Source organism: Drosophila ananassae, chromosome 2R, assembly GCF_017639315.1.
Source record: "Drosophila ananassae strain 14024-0371.13 chromosome 2R, ASM1763931v2, whole genome shotgun sequence".
Lineage (NCBI taxonomy): Eukaryota > Metazoa > Arthropoda > Insecta > Diptera > Drosophilidae > Drosophila > Drosophila ananassae.
This window is the reverse complement of record NC_057928.1, coordinates 18,762,678-18,783,881: the sequence shown is the minus strand read 5'-3', so window position 1 is coordinate 18,783,881 and position 21,204 is coordinate 18,762,678. Positions and strand designations below refer to the sequence as shown.

Genomic DNA, 21,204 nt, shown 5'->3' with positions numbered 1-21,204 from the left:
GCGTTCCCCACACACAAAACAAACAAAAAATCCCCCATCCTATCCTTATTTTTTTTCCAGCATCCGAAGTATTCCGCCAGCAGCCCAGTGAACATTGTCGCAAGGCATCAGGATTTTATGTAGCGGACCAATAGTCCCCCCCAAAAGCGCCACTAGAGTGCAGGGAGCTGGGAGCGGAGAAGGCCACTCTAGACGAGCAGGAAAATAAAAACGCCACTTCCGTTTTATTTGCGCAAAATTAAATAAACCGAAATATGGCTGACCATATTGGCGCATAATGGGCAAAAATATTTTTTTCATTAATGTCCCTGTTCCTGGCCATCTCGGGCATTGCGGGCTAGATGGCAAAAATAAATAAATAAGCAAAGCGGCCAAAAGGAAAGCCGAAAAGTAAAAGCCCCGACTCTGGCCGGCTTATTGTGTGTCAATATTTGGTTGGCCAGGAAAGCCAGGAGCTGGAAGTTGGGAGGTCGGAGGTGGAATAATAAAATCATTTTAATAGTGCAGGTGAATAGTAGCTCAGTCAGCAGTCAGTTAATGGTATGATAAATTCCTTCGTAATTATTTTTAATAAAGCCTCATCTGAATACTTAATTTAAGGCAAAATACAACTCTTATAAAAATAAATTGAAAAGTATGTAAGGATTCCTTTATTCGAGTTTTCTTTTTCAAGAGATGACAAAGTGCTTCCCCCAGATTCCCCCACATGACTGCCTTCACGCCCTGGAAACGTCTCAAGGATAGTTAAGCTGCTTCAAAGCGATATTAGATGAAAATTTGTGTAAGCCGTAAAGAAAAAGCCCATTGAGCGAGAGTGTGCGACGATTGGCAATCGAATTTAATGCGCATTTCTTTTTAAAGTGCCAGCAGCTGGGGACGAAAACAAGTCCACCACCCACCCACTTACACACCATGCCCATGCGCGTCTTTTGTCAACAGAAGCAGTAGCTGGCAGAAGGAATCACCACCACCCATCAGATCCCACCCAAGTTGGAGAGGCGTGAGGCGAAAGCCCAACCCAGCCAGCCGCACTAATCAACACAATTACGGAACAGTCGGTGGAAAACTTTTCTAATTGGATATGAAGACGCGCACATGCGTTTCTTTAAAGGAATTTCACTCCATCAGCCGAGGGTCCAAATATTTTGACAGGAAAATGGAGCTTTCCCCAGATCCCTAGCACTGTGTCCTGTGTCCTGGGCCCAGATCCAAGTTCCAACTCCAATTCCCATTTAGGCAGGGCTGCACGCTGAAATGCTTTGACAAATTATTTTTAAGCCAATTTACAACTTGAGAAAAAGTATCAGGAAAACATATCACACCACACACACACACCCCCGGAGAGTCAGGAGGAGGAGTCAGGAATGTGACTAAAGGAAGAGCAGGAATAGGAGGAGGAACAGAAGCAAAAGCCGGATCCGGAGCCAGAGCTGGATTGTTTGTGTAGGTAAAGCAAATATAATGCGAGGGATAAAAGTGTAAAGTTGACAACCCAGGCACATTACTCACCCGAGGTGCCAGTTTACCCGGACTCTGGAATGGGGAGCATTAAAATAACCAGCCAACCGATTCAACGTCAAGCCAGGAGCGGTGAAATGAGCATGGCCAAGAGAAATGGTAATGCGGCCGGTCGAGAGCCAAGCCTTACACAAACCAAAGTGAACCCATCCTAGCTCCTTCTGGTACTTCCTTGACGGAGGCCACCAGCCACCATGTTTGCGCTCCTTCATTTCGCACTTCTTTGCAGCATTTTCTCAATGTCTCTCACTCGACAAAATGTCGACAGCGTCGGCGGAAACCATTAATTTTGTCACTTTCGGAAGTGTAAAGTGGCAAGGTGCACATGAGTCCTCGCTCCAACTGCGGCTGGCCTGGCCTGGCTGGAGTTGCAGGCTGGGCTATTGGGCCATTGACCAGGTCGCCAAGCCAGCTCTCCTCAGACGGAGCCAATAGTGAAAATCATGAAAGGGCAATTAAGGCCGGGCACCTGCGCACATGTCCAAGTGGCGGCTATATCTTCTTTCCGTCTCCCGTCCGACTTCCGAACAAGTTAATTGTCGGCGAGGTGCAGACCGCAATTACCGCAGCACCCATGACACTTCACTGACCACAAAACCACAATGCACCGCCTTTACTTGCCAGCCAACAGTCGGATATTGACTTAATAATTACAAATGCATAATTTAATAGTAACGATGTAGTGAGAGGAAGGCTCCGCTTGGGCAGGCGGCAATCGATGGCTACACGATGGGTCACACAATGATAAATGATGCTTATGAATAACAAGTGTCTTCGGTGTGCTCTCAGCTGGAAGCCACCTCAGTCTTCGATGACGCACATGATGTTGATGCCGCTCTTGCCAAGATTGACGCCCTCCAGGGCGGACTCCTGCTGCTGGCGCATGTAGATGAGGAACTGGATGATCACATAGAACAGATTGTTCCGATCATAGACGGAGTTGTGCAGCTCCTTGTCGCTTATAAAGTTAAACTTGGGATTGTTCTGGTTGCTGGTAACTAAAATGGCACAGTGGGCCTTGTTGTGCACAGCATTTACGATGTCCTTGGTGGAGCGTTTCTCATCTCGCGTCAGCACATAACGGGAATGGAAGGGTCGTCCGCCGCCCTGCGGTAGTGGCATTAACTGGCTGTCCAAATAAACGCAAAACACATGGAAAAGAATCTAAAAAAATAACAAATTAGCTCTGCAAAGATAAACATCTAATTACTTCATCTTACAGCTGCATCTGTGGGCAGGTGCTCGCCCCACTCCTGTCCTTTGTGGGTGTTTCCCGAGTTCCAGCGGTAATCGGCTATGCATGAGCCCTGAGCCAGCTCTCGAATGCGCTGCACGAGGTACTCCTGGTTGCTGAATGTGTCCAGGAAAGGCAGGAGCATGGGCAGCATAGGGGCACAGGTCTGCACAAATTGCTGGTTCTCTGCTGTTTTGCGTAGACGTTCCAGGCCAACAGACCCGATCTTTAGGTCTACAAGACCTCGCTGGCGAAACACATCGTCCACAAAGTTGATTTCCTTGACCAACCGCTGAAGGATTGTGGTGGAAATCCACTAGAAAAAAATAATATTATTATAAAAGATACAGTAAGACTTTAGAGATGTCTTACAAATCTAAGATTGGCCACATATTGCGACAGTTTATCCGTGGAAATGCGCTTGATAACTTCCGAATTGCTGTCCTTAAACTGGAAGCCAGCAAACTCCTCAATGGAAGAGGGAGCATTCTCAGTAGATACTGGTGGAGCCGGAGCCAGTTGATATATGGTACTCTTTAGCATATAGGCTGCGTTGTTGCAGTAGTTCCAGAAAGAGTTGGCAGATACTACGCTCTGTGTATTGGGCGCTTCAGAGCTATCGACAAATTTGCGTTCTCGTTCCGCTTTCTTCATAAGACGGGAAAGTCTGCGGGGATCCGTAAGGAAGTCGTCGCGGCAAATATCAGCATAGGGCGACATGTAGTTCGACTCGTTACTGAGGTTGCTGGCATTCAAAGAGTTGTTGTGCACCATGGACGAGTTGTTGTAGGATGTGTTTTGTGGGTTCTGCTGATGTGTGGGAGTTCGCGTCGGACTGGGACTGCGGCGCATAGACTGAGAGCCCCAACAAGAGTCCTCAAAGGAGGAATGCCAATTGATATAGGGCACATCGTCCTCGAAATCGGTATCAGGATCATAGCTGCGAGGCTTCTTTGAAGGGCGGGTATACACAGTCCTGAAGGAGTTGTCTGCGAAACGAAACTGTTATGACTTCTTGCATTTTTGGTATCGCAAAGGTGTTCTTACCATCCTTGCCGTCTAAGAGATACTTTTGGTAATCTGTGCCAATAACCTGGTCGCCGCCACACCATAACCACAAATACTTCACAAAACAAGCCACCGCACTCAGCCCAACCACGCTGGTGATCGTGCACTCCAACAGAAACCAGTAGGTTCTGTAGACGGTGCGGCATGCCTGCCACAAGTCAAACAGCAGTAGCGAGAGGAGGAGCACATTGATGGAGCACCATTTCAAGTAGTGTCTCGCCTGGGCGCTCCGCAAACGAAAGTCAAGGCTACGCTGCACCACGGGGCTTTTCCTCAACGGGGAGCTGTAGTAAATGTCTTGATAAGTTACTGTGGGCGTCTATGCATTGAACTTACTTACCAATTGCTTCGGGAAAAGTTCATTGTATAAATATAGAAATGTTTGCCAAAAATGCCGGAAAATTGTGGCTATCTTTTCTAAAAGCGCCAACTATTTTCAGCTCTTTACAACACATGGCGAAATAATTATCCAACACTAAAATTGAAGTACGAAGCAGTGTTGAAAAGTCCCATAGAATATAGAGATGGGATTTTGTAAGAGAAATGGTCATACTTGCGCGCGAATTCAAACATTAATACTTTTGATAAGGATATTTTATTTATAAAAGGTTTCTAAACATTAAAAATAGAAACCTAATTTACAATATTAAATCTTTTCTTGTATGTAATTAGTTATTACTATTCGTTTAGTGAACTATTTTATGCAATACATAATAACTGGATTCGTGGCATTATTTTAATGGTTAACGAATTTAACAGTCGCCCTCCTTCGCCTTCGCTTGCCGACAACTGGTGGGCCGACTCCCACGCCTACTCCAATTCCAGGAACCGGCGCCAATTGGAGGAGCAAGGGATTGCTGACCAGGGCAGCAGCAATGCCCAAAACCGTGGCACTGGCCAGCGGGATAAGAAAGCTCTTAGCCAGCAGAGCCTTGGGGGATATGTCCGGAGATCCCTTGTGGGATACAATCTCATGTGAGTCTACGGGATATGAGCTGTAGGAGTAATCCACTGATGGGCCTGGGTAGTGAACTTGATCTGGACGCGGCCTGTAGACATGGTAGGGCACTCCGGCTTCGGCACTGGAGGAGTAACCGTGTCCTGGCGCCGGTCCTGACTCATAGCCATGGCTATGGGAAGATCCGTAATCATATTGATATGGATGGTTGTCATAGGCATAGCTCTTTCCTCCACTTCCGCTGCCGCCATAGTGACCTTTTTGGAGATGGAAAAGTATGAATATAAACAATATAAGATACTGACTTTCTCTCCAACTCACCGACACTAATCCGATTCTGTAGTGCTGCTCCTCCCAGCCGCCACTTGTCATAGGCTTCACTCAGATTCTCGTTGAGGCTGCTCAGCTGGGAGCCTGCTCCAGAACTGTGTATTCCTGATGGAGGCAGTGATCCAATCGGCTTGGAAATAAAGCTGGCCGCTGTGCTGTCGGACTTGGAGGGCGTGGAGCCCGGGCCACGATAAAACTCCGGTGGCGGATCGTAGCTTTTGGCTGCCGGCGAGCCTATGGAATCCAGCTTCACCACCGCCTGACGTTTCTGGGGCTGCATCGGTTTCCAGGACTCGGTTGCCTGGCTGGCATTTTCGGCGGCGGCACGGGTTAGCAAAACACAGAAGCAAAGGCCGAGGGCCGGGAGTAGTTTCCCTTGGAACGCGAACATTTCAACTGAGTGCGCCGCCAGGGAGATGTGGGGATTTTATAAACCAAGAGCCATGTCGACACCTGGAGTGGGAGTCGGGGTTGTGGCGACAAATTGCAGTCAGACAATTTCAAATACCGATTGCCGTTGTCGCCGCTTCGCTGCTGGCATTGAGACGTCTCGGCGGTGCAGCATTTTGGGGAGCGATTAGTGCCGCCAGCTTGGGGAGCTCTTTGGAGTCGTCGAGTTCTTTCCACACGTCTTTCGACAGGCGTTTCATCAGCGGGACCAGCAGGCGTGTAGTTGGCAATTTGTCCCTCTCCGGGATTATTGAAATAACCGAACTGGCGGCCAAAATTAGTGGAGTTATTCGCGCCCCCAGAAGCCGTGGTGTGCCGCTTGACTTTAATTAAATCATTTATCGCTGCCTACTTCAGCTGTTGCGGCTGCTCAGCCAAGGGGAATGATCGCAGGTGAGGTCGCAGAGCCAAGTTAAGACCCCACTCTGGCCAAAAGAAAGTTCAAGCTTTTCAAGGCACTTGGGGAAAAAGTTACGCCATTCTAAGTCATTTGTATTTACGACTATTACCGCGAAATGTTCTTCAAAGAATGATAACTTCCTTTTAGTAAAATAGCTAATCACTTACAATTAACTTAAGAATCAAATTAATCCTTGGTTTGATTAATTCGAACCCGGGCTTTTTTTTGAGAATTTTTTTTCTTATACAACTCAGGCATATCCTCTGGATCCGAGTCTGAGTCGTCAGATGAGGGCAGATTACCGTTCTCGTCGCCGAGAAGTCTGCGCTTCAGGATCTCGAGCTGTATCGTCAGAATGTCGGAGATCTTGTACATCCGCCTCACCTTCCGGTAGTAGTCCTCCTGCCGACTCGTTTCACTTGGTCCTTCGCTGACGCGGTTGTACACCCTTTGCTCCTCCCTCCGGCGGAGAATGTGCTTCACCATCCGTTGCGAGGACCAATATCTGACGTTCTCGGAGACGGTGTACCCTTTTCTCTGATACCTTTTACGGCAACAGCCGAACCACCCAGAGAAGCGGTTCTTCACATCGGCAAACTCGATACTGAGATACTGATAGAAGGAGATGCACTGTTTATCCTGCTCCTTGAGCTCACGGCCGGAGCGCTTGAAGTAGTTGTAGATCACGGAGGCGAACACGTTCATCATTATGATGGCCACGATGAAGACCAGGAACAGGTAGAAACACAGTCCCAGCCACATGCCGCCGTAAAAGAGCTCAGAGGGAACCATGCCTCCGTTGAAGCCCATGGAGTACCTACCAAGAGACAGTTCCACTTACTGCGAAGCAAACAGAAGGAAGGACTCACCAAAAGCAGGTAATAATGGCTCGGAGCAGGTGCCGGAAGAGTACGGCGTTGGAGCCATTGGGCACCGAGGAAGCCACCCCGATTGCCGTCAGAAGGATGACGATGGCCAGGCCCAGGCTGACCGTGGCACGCCAGGCGGAGGATAGAGTGTGGGTGAAGTGCTGGAAGACACGGGCAAACTGAAAGACCTTCCACAGACGCAGCGTGGTGGCAGCCACCAGGAAGCCCAAGATAATGGAGGTGGCCTGGTCGACGCGCATCGGTCGCAGAAAGTTAAGGAACTGCGCCCGCGTCGCCCTCTCGATCTTGTCACATAGTATGATCCTCTCCATCTCGAGTAAGACCTTCAGCATCACCAAAACGACGTTCAGAATGCATATGAACAGATCGACTATGTTCCACAGCTCCTTAATCACCTTCGGATCGAACCAGAGCTTGACGAACAGGGTGCGCATAAACTGAATCATCAGGATTAGATAGAGCGCCACGACGAAGAGCGAGGCGGTGCTCTTTTGGGCCGCCGACTGTATCAGCCTCACGCTCTCCACATCCGTCTTGGTGCACTGTATGCCGAACATAGTGTTCTCCACCAGGAGGGTAATGACCGTGAACACGTTCGCATCCGCACTGTAGAGGGTGAAGTCCAGGAACAGAGCCGATGTGTTGATTCCCATCCAGCTGTAGTCGCGAAGGTAGTCCATCACCTTCAGTGAGTTTGTCCTTTTGGTCATGAGGTAGCTGCAATAGCCGCCACTCTCCGGGTACACATGCACGGCTCCGTGGTGGTTGAAGTTCAGCAGGAGGCTGTTCAGAAAACTGGACTGTAGGGAGAGGTGCAAAAAGGGATCATAGATGCGCCAAAATTTGTCCTTGTAGTGGAGTCGCTCGTAGGGTAGAGTCCATTCGGGCAAATAATCATCATGGTCCCACTTCGGGTCCTCCAGGCCCATATGATGCACCTTGTAACGCATCTGCCGCAGACGCACCACCCCCATGATCTGGGTCTGCTCCATGGCCCACCAATTCCCATTGTTCAAGTAGAAGGCGTCAATCAAAGTTTTTTCAATGAATGGAAATACCTAAGGGTAGGAAGTTATCAGGGATGAGCTGATCCACCGAGGGGGTCCTACCTCGTACTGGAAAAAAACTTTGGACAAGCCCATGCTGTAATTGGTACTTAAATGGAAAAGCTGGTACATGATATTCGTGTTGTAGTAGAGAGTCTGATCCACATGCACCACCACTATCAGCAGCAGGCAGAAGAAGTAACTGCCGTAGAGAACGAGTTCCTTGGCAATCCGGCCGTACTTTTCGTTCAGCTTCTCGTTCCGGTGGTCGTCGGTGATGAGCAGCTCGGACTTGCAGCTGCCCAGTCGCATCTTCAGGCCGTCAAACCGCGACTGGGTCACCGATGTTTTTGGCACATGGTAGATGGCATCGTCCTGGGGCCAGGTGGCATGGTCGAAGGCTAGTATGAGGAACTTGATGGGATCAAAGATGAGGTACTGGAGCACCATCACCATGGCTACCACAATCAAGCCGTTCGTGAAGGCCTCGCTCTCATGCCGGAAGCCCACAGTGAAGCCGATTAAGAGGAAACAGATGAAAATGATCAAGGATGTGGTGGCCAGAAAGACCGTATTCTTTGAGGTGGCCGCTGACAACACCATGGTGGACTTTACTTCCCAGATAGATAGCTGAATTCTACTTCTATCCAGCACTATTTATACTTTTAAACAACGACCTACTTGGTTCGTTATATTTATGAGTCCTCCTCCCAAAAAAAACCTCCATGTATTTATTTTTTCTTCAACGTAATTGCATTTCATATTGATAGTTTCCACTGGGTATGTATTGATGTATATTTACGTAATTATTAATTTATATGCACAATTCATTAACTTAGTTAACGTTTTCTAAATTAAAGCGGTATTCTTCCGAAAGATCCTCTTTGTATACTTGGAGACGACTAGGTGCTAGATGGGGGATAGATTACTAGACATACTGATATAATGCATATAATACTGGCTGATCGAGACCCCGCTGACAGGCCGGCCAGGATCCTGTAACTGGCGGGCGCTTTCATACATTTTCGGAATTGACTTTTGGCGGCGAAATCGAATCCGGCGAAATCGTTGGACACTTAGAACGGAACCCCTCCAGGGCTGGAGGAAACACACATGCTATATACGGTTAGATACAAGGGGGTAAGTTGTTGCTTCTATTGGAGATCCACATTAGTTGAGGGGTGAGCCAGCGGAACGCTTGCCCCAGCCTCCGTGCAGCTTCTGCCACTGGTCGCGCTTGCCCCACATGCCCTTCAGGTTGTTCCAGGTCGGCTCACGCTTACCCCAGGCCCCCCTGAACTTGTTCCAGCCCTGCGCCTGCCGCCGCTTTCCCCAGGCCACGTTCATGCTCTTCCAGGCCCGCTTCTCCACCTCCGCATCCGCTCCGATCTCGTCCAGGTCCTCGCCCGACTGCATCTGCGACTGCGGCTGCTGCTGCTGCGCCGCCTGTCCGCTGGCCAAGCGTTCGAAGGTCTCCCAGTCGATGGTGTTGGTGCCGTCGGTGATGACCAGCGGTACAAAGTGTCCGGTCATGTAGATGTCCGGGTCCCCCGAGTCAGACCGCTTGCCCCAGCCGCTCTGCAGCGACTGCCAGGCCCGCTTGCTGTACCCGTACAGGTCGCCGTCGCTAAGCTGGTCCACCACTTGTTCAGTCAATCCACCAGGTCCGCCTGGCTCGGCAGCGGAGACAGGACTGGCGACACTGCCACCACTGGTTAAAGTGCCGCAGGCACCGCCAAGGATGAGGAGCCCCAGCAGAAAGCCATAATTCCTCCGCGTCTTGGTATAAGCCATGTCTGGAAAAATACAGAAAAATATAGATATCCTTAAAATAATTAAAGCAAAATAAAATCCATTTAAATTGTAATACTTTTCCCTGCTTTAATAAATTCCTTCCTCAATTACTTTATAAAATAATTAAATAAAAGGACGAGTGACGCAAGCCCACGCGAATGGACATAAAATCCTCACAGTGCAGAGGTGTAAGCGTGAATCAAGAATATGAATGAATGCCAGGGCAGTGACTGATCCTGCGGCAGGAGCCCGACCGCAAGGCAACGCGGAATGCTCAATTAAGCCGCCGGCAAACTCCACTCGACTGCTCCCTGGGGGTCCTTGTCTGCGTGGAGTCCTGCGGCAATCATTTCCGCCTCCGTCAGCGCCTCAAAATTACTACAACACGCGCAGAGCGAGAACAAGCGTAACGATTTAGCTAAATAACCTCTCTAATTGAAAGCGGTGGGGGCCTAGCGTCGCTAGGTGGTGATGGGAGGGGCAGTAGGAGGGGAATCCCTCCTGGGCATGATAACTGAGGTCATGCCGTCTGTCGACCGCTTCGCTTAAAAGGCAGCGGCGCATAACAGTTACAATTTATGGCCTATTAATGTCCCTCCGAGGTAGCAACCAGCGGGTGGGGGCTGGCAGCGAATGAAATGGAATGGAATGTGTGTAGGCCTGTTATCCTGCCTGCTATCCGGCGGAGGATGGGGCAGAAAAGCCAACGCAGCGGAATGACCGAGGAATGCCACCTAGCTTAGAGCCGGAATCCGAGTCGATAATGATGCTTTAAAACGCTAATATACTCCCAGATAGTCAAGATTATGGCCGTGTTTACTTTACGGATTAAGTGCCTTGCGATTGCACTTGCGGCCACTCGGAGAGAGGAGACAAAAGTGGCATCCTCTGGGGGATTCAGCTAAAGCTAGAGAAGGAGCAGGACCTTATTGTCCTCTGTTTGCATTTCCTGCCAAAGTAGTTATCGCTATGCGTTCGCATGTGCCACGCAACCATATTGATTTGCATACACACTCGCTTCCTCGCACATCCTTCCATCGAAAGACACTCGAAGGAAGCGGAAATGACGTCGCATTATGCAGGAATTATGTTTCATTATTGGGCTTTTGGGAGGAGGCAGGCAAATATTTACGCAAACAGCTCAATACTTAATTTCTTATTCACAAGAATGACGTTATTTTGTTGGTAAGCCCCATGGAGTTCAAGAGCTGTTCATTTTGACCGTTTTCAGAATGGAAATGAATATTTTAAACCATAGAAAATATTTATTAAAATTGGTATTACTAATGACTTTATTCATCATTTTGTAATATAATTGTTTGACTAAAACTGTGTAGTTCTAAGTTACTTACTTCCGAATTCTATATCCTGAATATAAGGAAGCTTTTAGGTTCGGTGATATGATTCAAATACATTACATATCAGAAAAATATCACGACGTATAGAAATTTAAAATAAAATTTAAACAATTCATAAAACAGTCTGGATCCTAAACTTCTATCAACCATATCTATATCAACTTCAGGTAAATTGTCATGCAAATAAGATTAGAACTATATATTTTAACCTAATTAACAAATCTAATTCCCAGGGTGTCGCAATCTATGATCCCACCGAGCAGCTGGTGGGCGCCAGCATGGAGCAAGCAAGTCATCCGCAAGGAATCAACTATTCAAAGCCCACCAATCCCACACCAGACCCGGCAGGGGAGGAGGCCTATCTTATCTACCGGCGGCCTGTTGCCTGATTAAATGATGTTGCTGGCCGGGCTGTCCGCCTCTATTGGCCAACTAATTGCCTGCCGCCAACCCGTTGGACGCGGTTATGTCTCCTGACTGATTGTCCTGGCCGAGTGGAAAGCCAAGATGCCTTAGCAGGGACTTAATTCGTGCGCTTGTCGTTGATTGATTGACGCCGCCCAGATGAAAGTTTCGGCGGCTTTGCGCCAAATTATAATATATAGCCACCGCGATGATAGAGCACGCATCAAATTTTATGACCACACGCAAAGTAGAAAGCCCAGGATCACATCGATACACGGGTTGAGGAGATACAACGTGCCGGTCAAGTTGTAATTTAAATTAACTGAAAATATTTATGGCCTTTTGTGGCTGACAGTTTTTCGGATTCCGACCAGCTCTGCTCTATTATTAATTTCCCAGTCAGTCTCGGAATAATTCATGTGGTGTCAGGACAGAGCAGAGTCGTGAGTCCCGGAGTCCTCAATCCTCTCGCCTACTTCAAGTTTATTTGGCAAACAAATTGAAATGAAATTTTCGCGCCAAAATTAAACAGCTCGAGCTGGAAATCGAATTTGCCTGCTAACCGACTCTATTCTTTTTTATCTATGGAACGTCTCGATAAATAGCTCCGACAAATATTTGCCAAAGGATGGCATTTGCCAATAAGTATTTTGTTTAAATAGGTTTCCTGCCGAAGCCCACGCTAAAAAAAGAACTCCGCTTCGGCGTTGGTGCGAAATGGAAATCTTCTTCATGGGGACATGGACATTAGCGAAAATTCGTAAATAAACAAAATATCCGCAAAAGAGTAAATATTCAGCTCGTCTCAAGCAGGTTAGACCTGGTGGTGGGTGGATGGGTTGGTTGGAAGTCCTTCCTTTCCCGGCCCTTTGTTTGGTCGAAGGAGTTCTGCATAATTTAGTCATGTTTCGCAAACATATTTGCGCCGATGAACCGACGGAATTCGGTTTCCAACGAAAAATTTCAAAATTTATTAAATGGCCAGCTAATTTTGGCCCATGGAATTTTCATAAATAATTAAGGAACCTGAAGTTTGTTATTCAAGCCTTTAACTAACTAATTAACTAAATGTATGGCCTTGTTTAATTAAAATGGAAATTTAATTCTGACAATGTCAATTTTTGCATTTGAAATAAAGTTTAATAAACCTAGACTTTAGCCTATAACTTTTGGCTAATAGATACAGATAATTGTCAAAAAAAATTAAAATCTCTACAGTTAAACCACAAAACCTATTTCTGAAAAACTTTTCGTTTTTGGAAAATCATTTCCTGTCGCCCACAATCGAATTATAGAACCACTCACCTGAGTATATATTTTTCACAATTTCAGTGTCCTTCGTGGGTTTATTTGCGGTTTTTCAGAGGGTCGACCCGATTGCACTTTGAACCGTTCCACAGGTACTGCCTGCTTTTATTTATTCAATTGTTTTTTACACATAAATGAATTTTCAGGTCCGAGAGCAATTCAATTAGCGTGTGAATTGGCTTTCCCAGAGCTGGACTGTTCCTCTATTTTTTTGTGGATTTTTGGAGCTGGCCGCTTGTTGGCAAACCTGTTGATCTACGGCTAATGATACGCAGCCCGGTGCGGTGCTCGTTTATAAATCAAAGCGGAAGCGAGCCGAGCGGAACCGAATCGACGTCGCACTTCGGCTTGGTTCGCTAAGGACTGCTCGCTGCGCACGCACACAATGGCAGCAGGATGTCCGATTGTCAGCGGAAGTGGCCGAAAAGTGAAAAGTGTGTTGCCTACTTAGCGGGGTATCGATGTGTGTGCCTGCCTGCCTGCCACCAGCTTGTGTGTGTGCTTAGTACATATTCATGTCGATTTGATGGCACACATGCGCGGACCACAACGATTGTTTATTTTTGAGGAGTCACCAGCCAGTCCCCAACACCCATCCTTTCGTCCCGATCCCCTGGGGAGCTGCGTGGGCCTTGGACTCATTCAAATTCAGGTACATGCCCTCCTTGGGGCATTTAAAATTAAACACTCCGCTCTTACAATGGTTTGAATGGCTAAAAAAAAAAGGACCCTATTTCTATTGGCAGGATGGCACTCAGCGAGAGCATATTGCATATTGCATTTCTTTGTCGCCGGGTGGCAATTGACCAAAGCAAATACAATTCCAACCAGTTACCACCTACTCGAACTTGCCACACGCTGCTCCTCCGCCTGCTTCAGTGCCGTGCGACATCTAAGCATCCGGACGGGAACCCTTTTAGTGCTTCATGAATATTTATGGCGATATCGGGACGCCTCCGACATCCAAAGCACAGTTGTTTTCCTTCTAAAAAATGAAGGAAAACGTGCACCTTCAATTACAAGTGTTGCCAAAGTACCTATGAAGTACACACGCATGCGAGTGTGTGTTTGGGGCGACATCAACAGGTTTTCATTTGAGGCCATTTGATGGGCGCTCCGAATAAACGATGATGGGAATATTTATGACACTGCTCTGCCGGTCCGTATAATGAATGGGCCATGCGAATGGGACATACCCCCTCTAACCTGGCAGCCATCCCAATCCCCCACACCTTCATCCTTTTCAGACGATAAGCTACGTAGTTACTAATTGATTTGGCTTCTGATAAATCGCTGCGGTATCGCTCGGAGAGTACCGGTGACAGGTACATGTGTTCCACCTGGAAAAATGGTAGTTAAATGATTGGGGGTTTCGATTTATTGAAAGTGAAAGTATTCATTTAAAAAAGGCTGTTAGCAAAGTTGGAAAATAGCTATGCATTTTAAGGATAATCTTTAAAACTATATGTATCTGAAATTAAAGGGTGTTAGTAGGATCTATCACACTCAGGGGCCTCTTAGGTTTCCTATTGTTTTACCTAGTAGTACGTTGTATATCCCATTTATTTTCAGTGTCCTCGAAGGGGTTTTCGAGTGCAGCAGCAGCAAGTGGAGCAGCGACGACTGTAAATCATTTTCATTTACGTGTCTGGCCTAATTGCAGTCATCCGATTGGACCTTTGAGCGATCTATTTGGTACGTCACCACTAATGTTTCATTTGCATGGTGACAAAAGTGAATTAAATGGGTTTGGTGTGCCTTGAAGGCGGAACTGTCGCACAATTGCAAATTGCATTTAAATGGAACGGAAGCCTTGCCTTGACCACGACATTTAGTAGTGTTCCCACTACTATGACCTTCTCCTCCTCCGCATCCTCTTCTCCTGTTTTCGTTGAAAAGACCACATCTACATGGGAATCCCTTGGTGGTTCCATTGTGAAGATGATGTAGTTGACGCTGTTGGCAGCTAATAATAATTTGTTTGCTCTTTGCATATGCCATCTGGACACGAAGGGCAGTATATGGAGAAGCCAAGAAATAAAACTACATTCAACTCTATATTTTGTTTATTTAAATTAAGTATTTTTCACAATATTGCACATGCTATTCTTTTCATCTTTCCAAAATAATATGTATACATATAAGTTAAAAATGCATGTTAAAATAATTAAACTTGTTTAGTATGGAAGGGAAAAATTGGAAAAGGATTACAAAATTCGTTTCAGAAACAATTAAAACCATTCATTTTATTAAATAGCAGTTCCTATCCTATTTTATGGCTTATGTACTATAGGTAATTTATTATAACTTTTACAAAAGATATAAAGAATGTATCACGAAAAATATTTCATTTTAAATATGGCGCCATATCATAGTCCAATTGGAAACAGCTGATTGCCTGTCTATCGGTAAGCGCCCATCTCCATTCGCACACGGTCACATTGAGGTCAACAAAAATAAATAAAGCCGGCTACTTATTTAGTTAATTTATTCAGTCTCTGCGATGATACAAAGACTGTAAAATGGAAGTAATTCTGCCCCAACAAGTGCACGATGCACAGAAGTTCCTGGATTGTGCGGAAAAACTGGACTACGATGAGTTCGAAGCAGTAAGAAATGCAAATTTTTATGTCTTCACTTTTCATGAAATAAATCCATATATTCTGTTTAGAAAATGTTTGTTTTCTGCTATGCAAGCTGCGATGTTGATGTGTTTGAGTTGATGGGCAATGACCGACTGACGCAGCTAATTTACGGCTGGGAGGTGTGCCAACTGCAGGCAAGGACGAGCTACCAGGAAGAGTCACTGCGTCATGTAGTCAATGTGCTGGCGCACCACTCGTTGCAGTTGTGGTTCAGCCAGGAGTGGAGAACCTGCTCCGAGGGGCTCAAGCACATGCTCCTCTATTGCCTAACCAAGGCGGTGCCGGCTTTCTACCAAATGGAGAATCTGTGCAAAATCAATTGGCCCTACGTGCTGAAATTGCAGACGAGTCCTTGGTGTATACCCTATTTGCAGGATTTGTTTAGAAACCTGCAAGTAAACAAACAACTTTCCATTGAACACGCAGTTCCTGCCGCCACAGATGCGGGTAATAACTTAACCCAGTCTTACAAGAACTACCTTCTAACCTCGACAGTACATTTCAGATATCACATTCCTCATAGAAGATGGTCTAGAACTGATCCTCCTTCGCCTTATGCAGCTATTCAACGCTGGAAACTTTGAGGCATTGAAGCAGCTTTCTCTTCGAATGCTGGCTGCTTGGCTGAAATTCAGAGCCAGTGAGCCACTTGAGTCCGTTGTCGAGGACACCAAGTGCATTACTGTTATAGGGCATCTCTACCTCCTGACTGTTTTTGTAAATGACGAAAATCGAGGCTATGTAATTGATAATTTGGTAATGAAGGAAATCTAAACATGGTATTGGGGAGTATATTAAATGTTTTTCTTTCAGATGTACAACATTAGGTTCTATGCCCTGACCATGCACGAGGCTTCCGTCTGCGAAGACATAAACTTGACCCCAGCGCGCCTTATTGCCCAGGTCTGTGTGCGGCTACAACTGAGCAAAAGCGGCTTCTTCGATCAGATTGGACTTAAAAAGTTCAAACTAAACCTGGTGACCTCCTTTGCCGTAATGCTGGATGCTTACACAAGCTATGTGCTGGGAAACCAGTTGCTAGAGCTAATGTCCCTCAATGAGCACGACTTTTTGGAAAATTTGCCGCAGTTCAAGGAGCTCATGTATCGCTATGTGGTGGAGCGCGAGGGCAGCGAACGATTTTTGCTGGAAGAGCTTAATAAGCTGGATCAACAACGGAATAGCCACCATCAGCCCCAAGTTGTCAGCTATAATCTGAATTTTCAGCAACAGATCTGCAAGGGAAACCGCGCCAGCAATATCGGAAACTACAAGAACTGCGACGACGATGAGAAGCCGGTTTTGGAAACGGACGAGGAGCAGGACAGGCAAATAGATCCCGTCTTCCAGAATGTGCCCAACAATGAGGAGGTTCTTACCTTCGTTTACAAACTGCTGGCCGAACGGGTGAGTCAATAAATCCATTTTACTTTAAAAGAAACTGTTAAAATATTCCTTTTCAGCACTTTACGGGCTGGAAGTTTGCGAAGATTGCGCTGCTCTTGAAAATAATTGGCCAACAGCTGAATGCCATTGAAATTTGGCGCTATCATCCCGGGTTGACTACCGAGTTTATGCTGAATCTTGAGCAGAAAATGTCGAAGAACTACGCTGATCTGGCCAAGGTATTCTCAGATCACGCGTTTATGGAGGCTGAGTTCTGGCTGACTGCTTTCTACCTCAATCCAATAAATGTAAACTACAACGAGGTTAAGCGCTGTTCTCGCATCAAGAAGAAGCGCCAGGAGGATGATAGCTGGCAACGAGCCACAGCAGAACATGGCGTCAAATATGAGCTGCTCAGCTCCACCATCGACGTGGATGAGATAGTTACGGTTACCAATCATAGTGCTCCCGTGGCGGACTACGATCCGATATATAAGGCACTTCAAGCGCTTCGGCTGCCTCGCAGTATTATTAAAGATCTCCTGACGGTGGCCTTTCAGCCTCGTAACAAGCGCTACTCCTGGGCCCTGGACTGGTACACCCTCCACGAGCGATGCTCCGCGTTGCTTAAGAGCAAGGATTTGAAGAACAAATTCGTGGCTCTCAACATGGCAGAGGCAAACGATCGGCTGGAGTTTCTGAAGATCGACTATGCCAAATACAAGGATCGACCGCAATTAGACTATGGCACAATAGAGGAGGGTTACGAGAACGCAGTTCATCTGGGCGCACCGGAAGTGGAGCCAGAGGCAGAAACAGTGGCGGCAAGTGTCGCAGAGGATGTGAAGGTCAATCCGCAGAAAAGGAGACGACCCGCAAAACGAAAGTTTTGGGATGAAGGTAGGAATTTAAACTTGTTTTCGGACTTTCATGACCTACTGTATTTAATAATTTCAGTTTTTTCGGAAGATGAGGAGGAGGAGGTGAGCTCAAGTGGCTCGGAGGCCGTCTACACTGGTACCGGGCGTCGAACACGAGTCCGGGCGGCTGCCATGGTGGCCAATGCCATGCTCTCGGATATGGACCGATCGGTACGTTGTGGACGACGATCCAGCTCCCCATATGCCATAGAAGCTAAACAAGAATCAGAGTCAGAACCAGAACCAGAGGCACCACCTCCAACCGAACCGCAGAGGCCCCCAACTCCCAAGGAAGTCACTATTAAGGAGGAAAATCAAACTATCGACGATCTTATGGAGGCGCGTACCAAGTTCAGTAACGAAACCAGCGGGTTCAAGGCCTTTGCCGACATCTGGAGCTTTGAGAAGGAGGAGTTGCAGAATGTGCAGAGCAAAGGCAATACCCTGATGGAGTGCAGCTCTGTGCTGAGCAAATTCAAGAACCTGCGGGCCTTGAAACAAAACGCAGCAGCGCGACCGCCACCTTCGGATCAGTTACAGCCACTGGCGTTGGTGCAACCCAAATTGGAAGAGCCATCCAGACAGGAGATCTCTCTCCCCGATCCAATCGAAAGTGATTTCGACACCCAGAGTGCCAACTCAGACACCTCCACCATGGCTACACATGACTTTAACGGCGAAGACGATGACGTATTTGATGATTTGCCTGGACCGAGTGGAGACCATTCCTCGCAAGGTATTCCCACTGTAGACTTTACGCAGGAGGCCCAAGGTAGACAAGAGGAACTCAATGTAGGAGAAAAGCTAACAGAGGCAACTGCAGTCCAGGAGACAAAAAACTTCCCAAACGAGGAGGATTCTGTGCAACTGACCGAAGAACTTACTGAGAATCTTATTGAAGAGGTAACCCAGGATGAACCCGAAGAGCTAGTAATGCAACCTATCGTCAACTTATTTTCCAAACAAGAAGAGAGCACACCAGAAAATCCAGTTGATCAGCCAGTCCAGGAGCCATTAGAAGCTCCTTCAATGGTAGGCTTATCCGGAAAATTCCTAAACATAGATGAGGACACCGATACGGCCGAGGAGACACTATTCCATGAAGCGAACAGTCAAAAGCCTCAGGTCAAGCGCTTAAAAATCCTAAAACCCAGCTCAAATGATTCGTGTGGAGAATCCCCGGAAGCGGAACGAGCACGCCTCATTCATGAGTGCCTAACCCGCAGGGCCGAAGTGCGTCTTACCAGGCTGACGCCTCTGGACATTGAGAAGTTGCGCGGATTCAGAGTAAGGATTAAGCGCACCAATCTGGTGAACTTCTGCCGGGACCAGATGCAGCGTAAGCGCATAAAATACGCGACGGGCCGGTACAGTGAGGACAGTAGTGCATCTACGCAGAGCTCTGAACCCTACCAATCCGGCCGTAAGCGGTTTAAACAGTTCGTACACATCACATCCGACTCACCGGCAGGGTCCGCTTCGCCAAAGCCAGTCTTCAAGCACGTGACCTCTGACTCCTCCACAGATCTTGAGGAGGTGCCGCCTCCAGTGGTGGCGGTCAGGAAACGCGGTCGTCCTCCAGGACCGCGCTGCAAGGCCAAGAAAATTGTCCGTCCCCTAGCCGTAGTCCCAGCCGATGTGATTGAGTTGTCGTCCGATTCGCTCTCCTCCAACTCACCGGTGCCGGTAGTCAGCATCCAGCGGATTCACTTCACGCAAGTGATGGAAATGGATCCGCTGTACGAGGAAGAAATCGTTCCCTTCTAACGTGCCGACAAGGAGCTGCTAGAATCTTGCCCTGCGGCGAGGTTCTACGTGCTCGGAACGAATGCAAGGACCAGGGGTGGCCGGGAATGCTGTCGGGATGAAAGAGAATTACAGAGTGAGAAACGGAGAAAAAAGAGGGAAAACCGGCGAACCCGGCAAATCGAATTCGGCTCGCTTGTTAGAATGCAATTAGCCCGAGGCGGATATTTGGTATTTGCTTTGGCTGGAGTCTGATGAAATTATGTGCGTGTACATCTGTTTGTCCAGGTCCCCGGCTGAGCCATTGTGCGTCGGTCAGTATTTGGACTGTGACGACGGCCGGAAGGCTCGGGAAAAAATCATTATATTCAAGTCCTGGAAATTTAAACGCATCCGCACTTCAATTAACTGCCTAATTGATATGCATTGTGGTTATAAAAAACCAAATTAGCTACACGCGTCGGAGGAGCACTTGAACAGCAGTGAGGACTGTGACGACGTCGGCGACACGTGGCTGTTGGTGTGAATTTTGGTGGGCAGGCATATCAATGACTGCGGTTTGGGGAGGATAATGTTAAGCTTAAAGTGAATACCTTGTTTTTTCTACATTTATTTATTAAGATACAATCCATATTAAATAGGCATTGTACAAAAGTTCTACTACTGTATTAGTTATTAATTTATTAAAGTTTTTTTCTTTTTTTGAAATTTATAAATTTGTATGCATTGTATTTGTAAGTGCCATTTAGATATTGAATAAATTTATAAAGAATACCACAACTTATCATATTCCTAGGGTTTCCCACAAAAGAATATAGATTTAAAATCATTATAATATATGATGAGCAGGATCCTTTTAATATATTTTCCCAAATTCCCACGGGTACTCAATTATGATCCATTTCTCCAAGCTCTTCATAGTCCCATTATCCAATTAGCCTCCTTGACACTCTCGAGTTCCCAAGGCTCACGTGTTGGTAATTGGTGGCGATTGCCGCATATCATAACAAATCCGCACGTGTCACCGGTTTTGGCCTGTACAATCTGCAATTTTTAGATCCTCCTCGCAAGAACTTGCGAATAGATAGAAATCCCACTGAGCTGGCACACTTGGCCACTTGAGCAGCCGGTTAGACCGCGGCACGTGCCAACGCCTGGATCAGAAGGATGTAAAGGATATGGGGGAGGTACGTACTTAAGCTTTGTAGGCGGGGTACACTGTGCACATGTTGCATTTTCGGAAGTGGGTGAAGTGGGTATCCTTTTTGGCCACGTGCCACTAACTCGTTTAGCGACAAGCGTAAGCCCTAAACGATTATTGTGGTTTTGTGGCAAAAACACCGAAAGAGTTGCGGGTAATTGAATCGTTCGAAGTGCAATCGCATTAAGCTTACTTCAGTTGAACTTTGCGATAAAATTAAAAAGCAATTGAACAAAACACTGTTTCTAAAATACTCTTATTGAAGTACGTTTTAAAATTTCTTTTTTGTTTGGAAAATAGGACACTGATTACTAAACCATATACTGTTAAAAAAGTGAACCTTTCCCTCAATATATATTTTATTTAAGTCCAAGAATCTATATAGATTCTAACCGCTAGAGCTAGAGTATATGATATAGCCTTAGTCCATTGCTGATCTTGAGCCAAGAGAATAGTAATCTTTAATAATAATATTATGATATTTAATAACTAATTCATACTAACCTTTTTAAGGGTATAACCATGTTGCAATCTCCGGGGCCTAAGC

The 21,204-nt window shown here is 46.7% G+C and overlaps 5 protein-coding genes across 5 annotated transcripts; 1 reads left to right on the top strand and 4 right to left on the bottom strand.

The window, feature by feature from the left end:
* Nucleotides 1-2,156: 2,156 nt before the first annotated feature.
* LOC6506954 (transmembrane protein 209) lies at nt 2,157-4,293 on the bottom strand. Its single transcript, XM_001956892.4, has 5 exons — nt 4,161-4,293; nt 3,800-4,104; nt 3,125-3,741; nt 2,739-3,068; nt 2,157-2,682 (listed from the first exon to the last, which is right to left on the bottom strand). The coding sequence occupies exons 1-5, from the start codon at nt 4,181-4,183 to the stop codon at nt 2,320-2,322; spliced, it is 1,638 nt and encodes a 545-aa protein (XP_001956928.1). The 5' UTR covers nt 4,184-4,293; the 3' UTR covers nt 2,157-2,319.
* Nucleotides 4,294-4,441: 148 nt separating this feature from the next.
* On the bottom strand, nt 4,442-5,542 carry LOC6506953. Its single transcript, XM_001956893.4, has 2 exons — nt 5,100-5,542; nt 4,442-5,035 (listed from the first exon to the last, which is right to left on the bottom strand). Exons 1-2 carry the CDS (start codon nt 5,497-5,499, stop codon nt 4,557-4,559), a joined length of 879 nt encoding a protein of 292 aa, XP_001956929.1. The 5' UTR covers nt 5,500-5,542; the 3' UTR covers nt 4,442-4,556.
* A 548-nt stretch (nt 5,543-6,090) lies between these two features.
* LOC6506952 (polycystic kidney disease protein 1-like 3) lies at nt 6,091-8,574 on the bottom strand. The gene is made up of 3 exons (XM_001956894.4): nt 7,958-8,574; nt 6,828-7,906; nt 6,091-6,775 (listed from the first exon to the last, which is right to left on the bottom strand). Exons 1-3 carry the CDS (start codon nt 8,495-8,497, stop codon nt 6,145-6,147), a joined length of 2,250 nt encoding a protein of 749 aa, XP_001956930.1. The 5' UTR covers nt 8,498-8,574; the 3' UTR covers nt 6,091-6,144.
* A 101-nt stretch (nt 8,575-8,675) lies between these two features.
* LOC6506950 (allatostatins MIP) lies at nt 8,676-13,032 on the bottom strand. Its single transcript, XM_001956895.3, has 2 exons — nt 12,757-13,032; nt 8,676-9,690 (listed from the first exon to the last, which is right to left on the bottom strand). The coding sequence occupies exon 2, from the start codon at nt 9,686-9,688 to the stop codon at nt 9,065-9,067; it is 624 nt and encodes a 207-aa protein (XP_001956931.1). The 5' UTR covers nt 9,689-9,690; nt 12,757-13,032; the 3' UTR covers nt 8,676-9,064.
* A 2,137-nt stretch (nt 13,033-15,169) lies between these two features.
* Nucleotides 15,170-20,236, top strand: LOC6493042. Its single transcript, XM_001956896.4, has 6 exons — nt 15,170-15,368; nt 15,431-15,851; nt 15,910-16,160; nt 16,218-16,811; nt 16,868-17,690; nt 17,748-20,236. The coding sequence occupies exons 1-6, from the start codon at nt 15,282-15,284 to the stop codon at nt 19,475-19,477; spliced, it is 3,906 nt and encodes a 1,301-aa protein (XP_001956932.1). The 5' UTR covers nt 15,170-15,281; the 3' UTR covers nt 19,478-20,236.
* Nucleotides 20,237-21,204: the final 968 nt, after the last annotated feature.

What these genes read in the sequence shown, in the direction of transcription:
- LOC6506954 (XM_001956892.4), bottom strand. Translation starts at nt 4,183, where the DNA reads ATGAACTTTTCCCGAAGCAATTG. An exon ending in TCTCTTAGACGGCAAGGATG is followed by an intron (nt 3,742 to 3,799) that starts GTAAGAACACCT and finishes TTCGTTTCGCAG; the next exon opens with ACAACTCCTTCAGGACTGTG. An exon ending in ACCTGCCCACAGATGCAGCT is followed by an intron (nt 2,683 to 2,738) that starts GTAAGATGAAGT and finishes TTATTTTTTTAG; the next exon opens with ATTCTTTTCCATGTGTTTTG.
- LOC6506953 (XM_001956893.4), bottom strand. Translation starts at nt 5,499, where the DNA reads ATGTTCGCGTTCCAAGGGAAACTACTCCCGGCCCTCGGCCTTTGCTTC. An exon ending in ACAGAATCGGATTAGTGTCG is followed by an intron (nt 5,036 to 5,099) that starts GTGAGTTGGAGA and finishes ATCTCCAAAAAG; the next exon opens with GTCACTATGGCGGCAGCGGA.
- LOC6506952 (XM_001956894.4), bottom strand. Translation starts at nt 8,497, where the DNA reads ATGGTGTTGTCAGCGGCCACCTCAAAGAATACGGTCTTTCTGGCCACC. An exon ending in AAGTTTTTTTCCAGTACGAG is followed by an intron (nt 7,907 to 7,957) that starts GTAGGACCCCCT and finishes TCCTACCCTTAG; the next exon opens with GTATTTCCATTCATTGAAAA. An exon ending in GCCATTATTACCTGCTTTTG is followed by an intron (nt 6,776 to 6,827) that starts GTGAGTCCTTCC and finishes GTCTCTTGGTAG; the next exon opens with GTACTCCATGGGCTTCAACG.
- LOC6506950 (XM_001956895.3), bottom strand. Translation starts at nt 9,688, where the DNA reads ATGGCTTATACCAAGACGCGGAGGAATTATGGCTTTCTGCTGGGGCTC.
- LOC6493042 (XM_001956896.4), top strand. Translation starts at nt 15,282, where the DNA reads ATGGAAGTAATTCTGCCCCAACAAGTGCACGATGCACAGAAGTTCCTG. An exon ending in TCCTGCCGCCACAGATGCGG is followed by an intron (nt 15,852 to 15,909) that starts GTAATAACTTAA and finishes AGTACATTTCAG; the next exon opens with ATATCACATTCCTCATAGAA. An exon ending in ACAAACTGCTGGCCGAACGG is followed by an intron (nt 16,812 to 16,867) that starts GTGAGTCAATAA and finishes ATTCCTTTTCAG; the next exon opens with CACTTTACGGGCTGGAAGTT.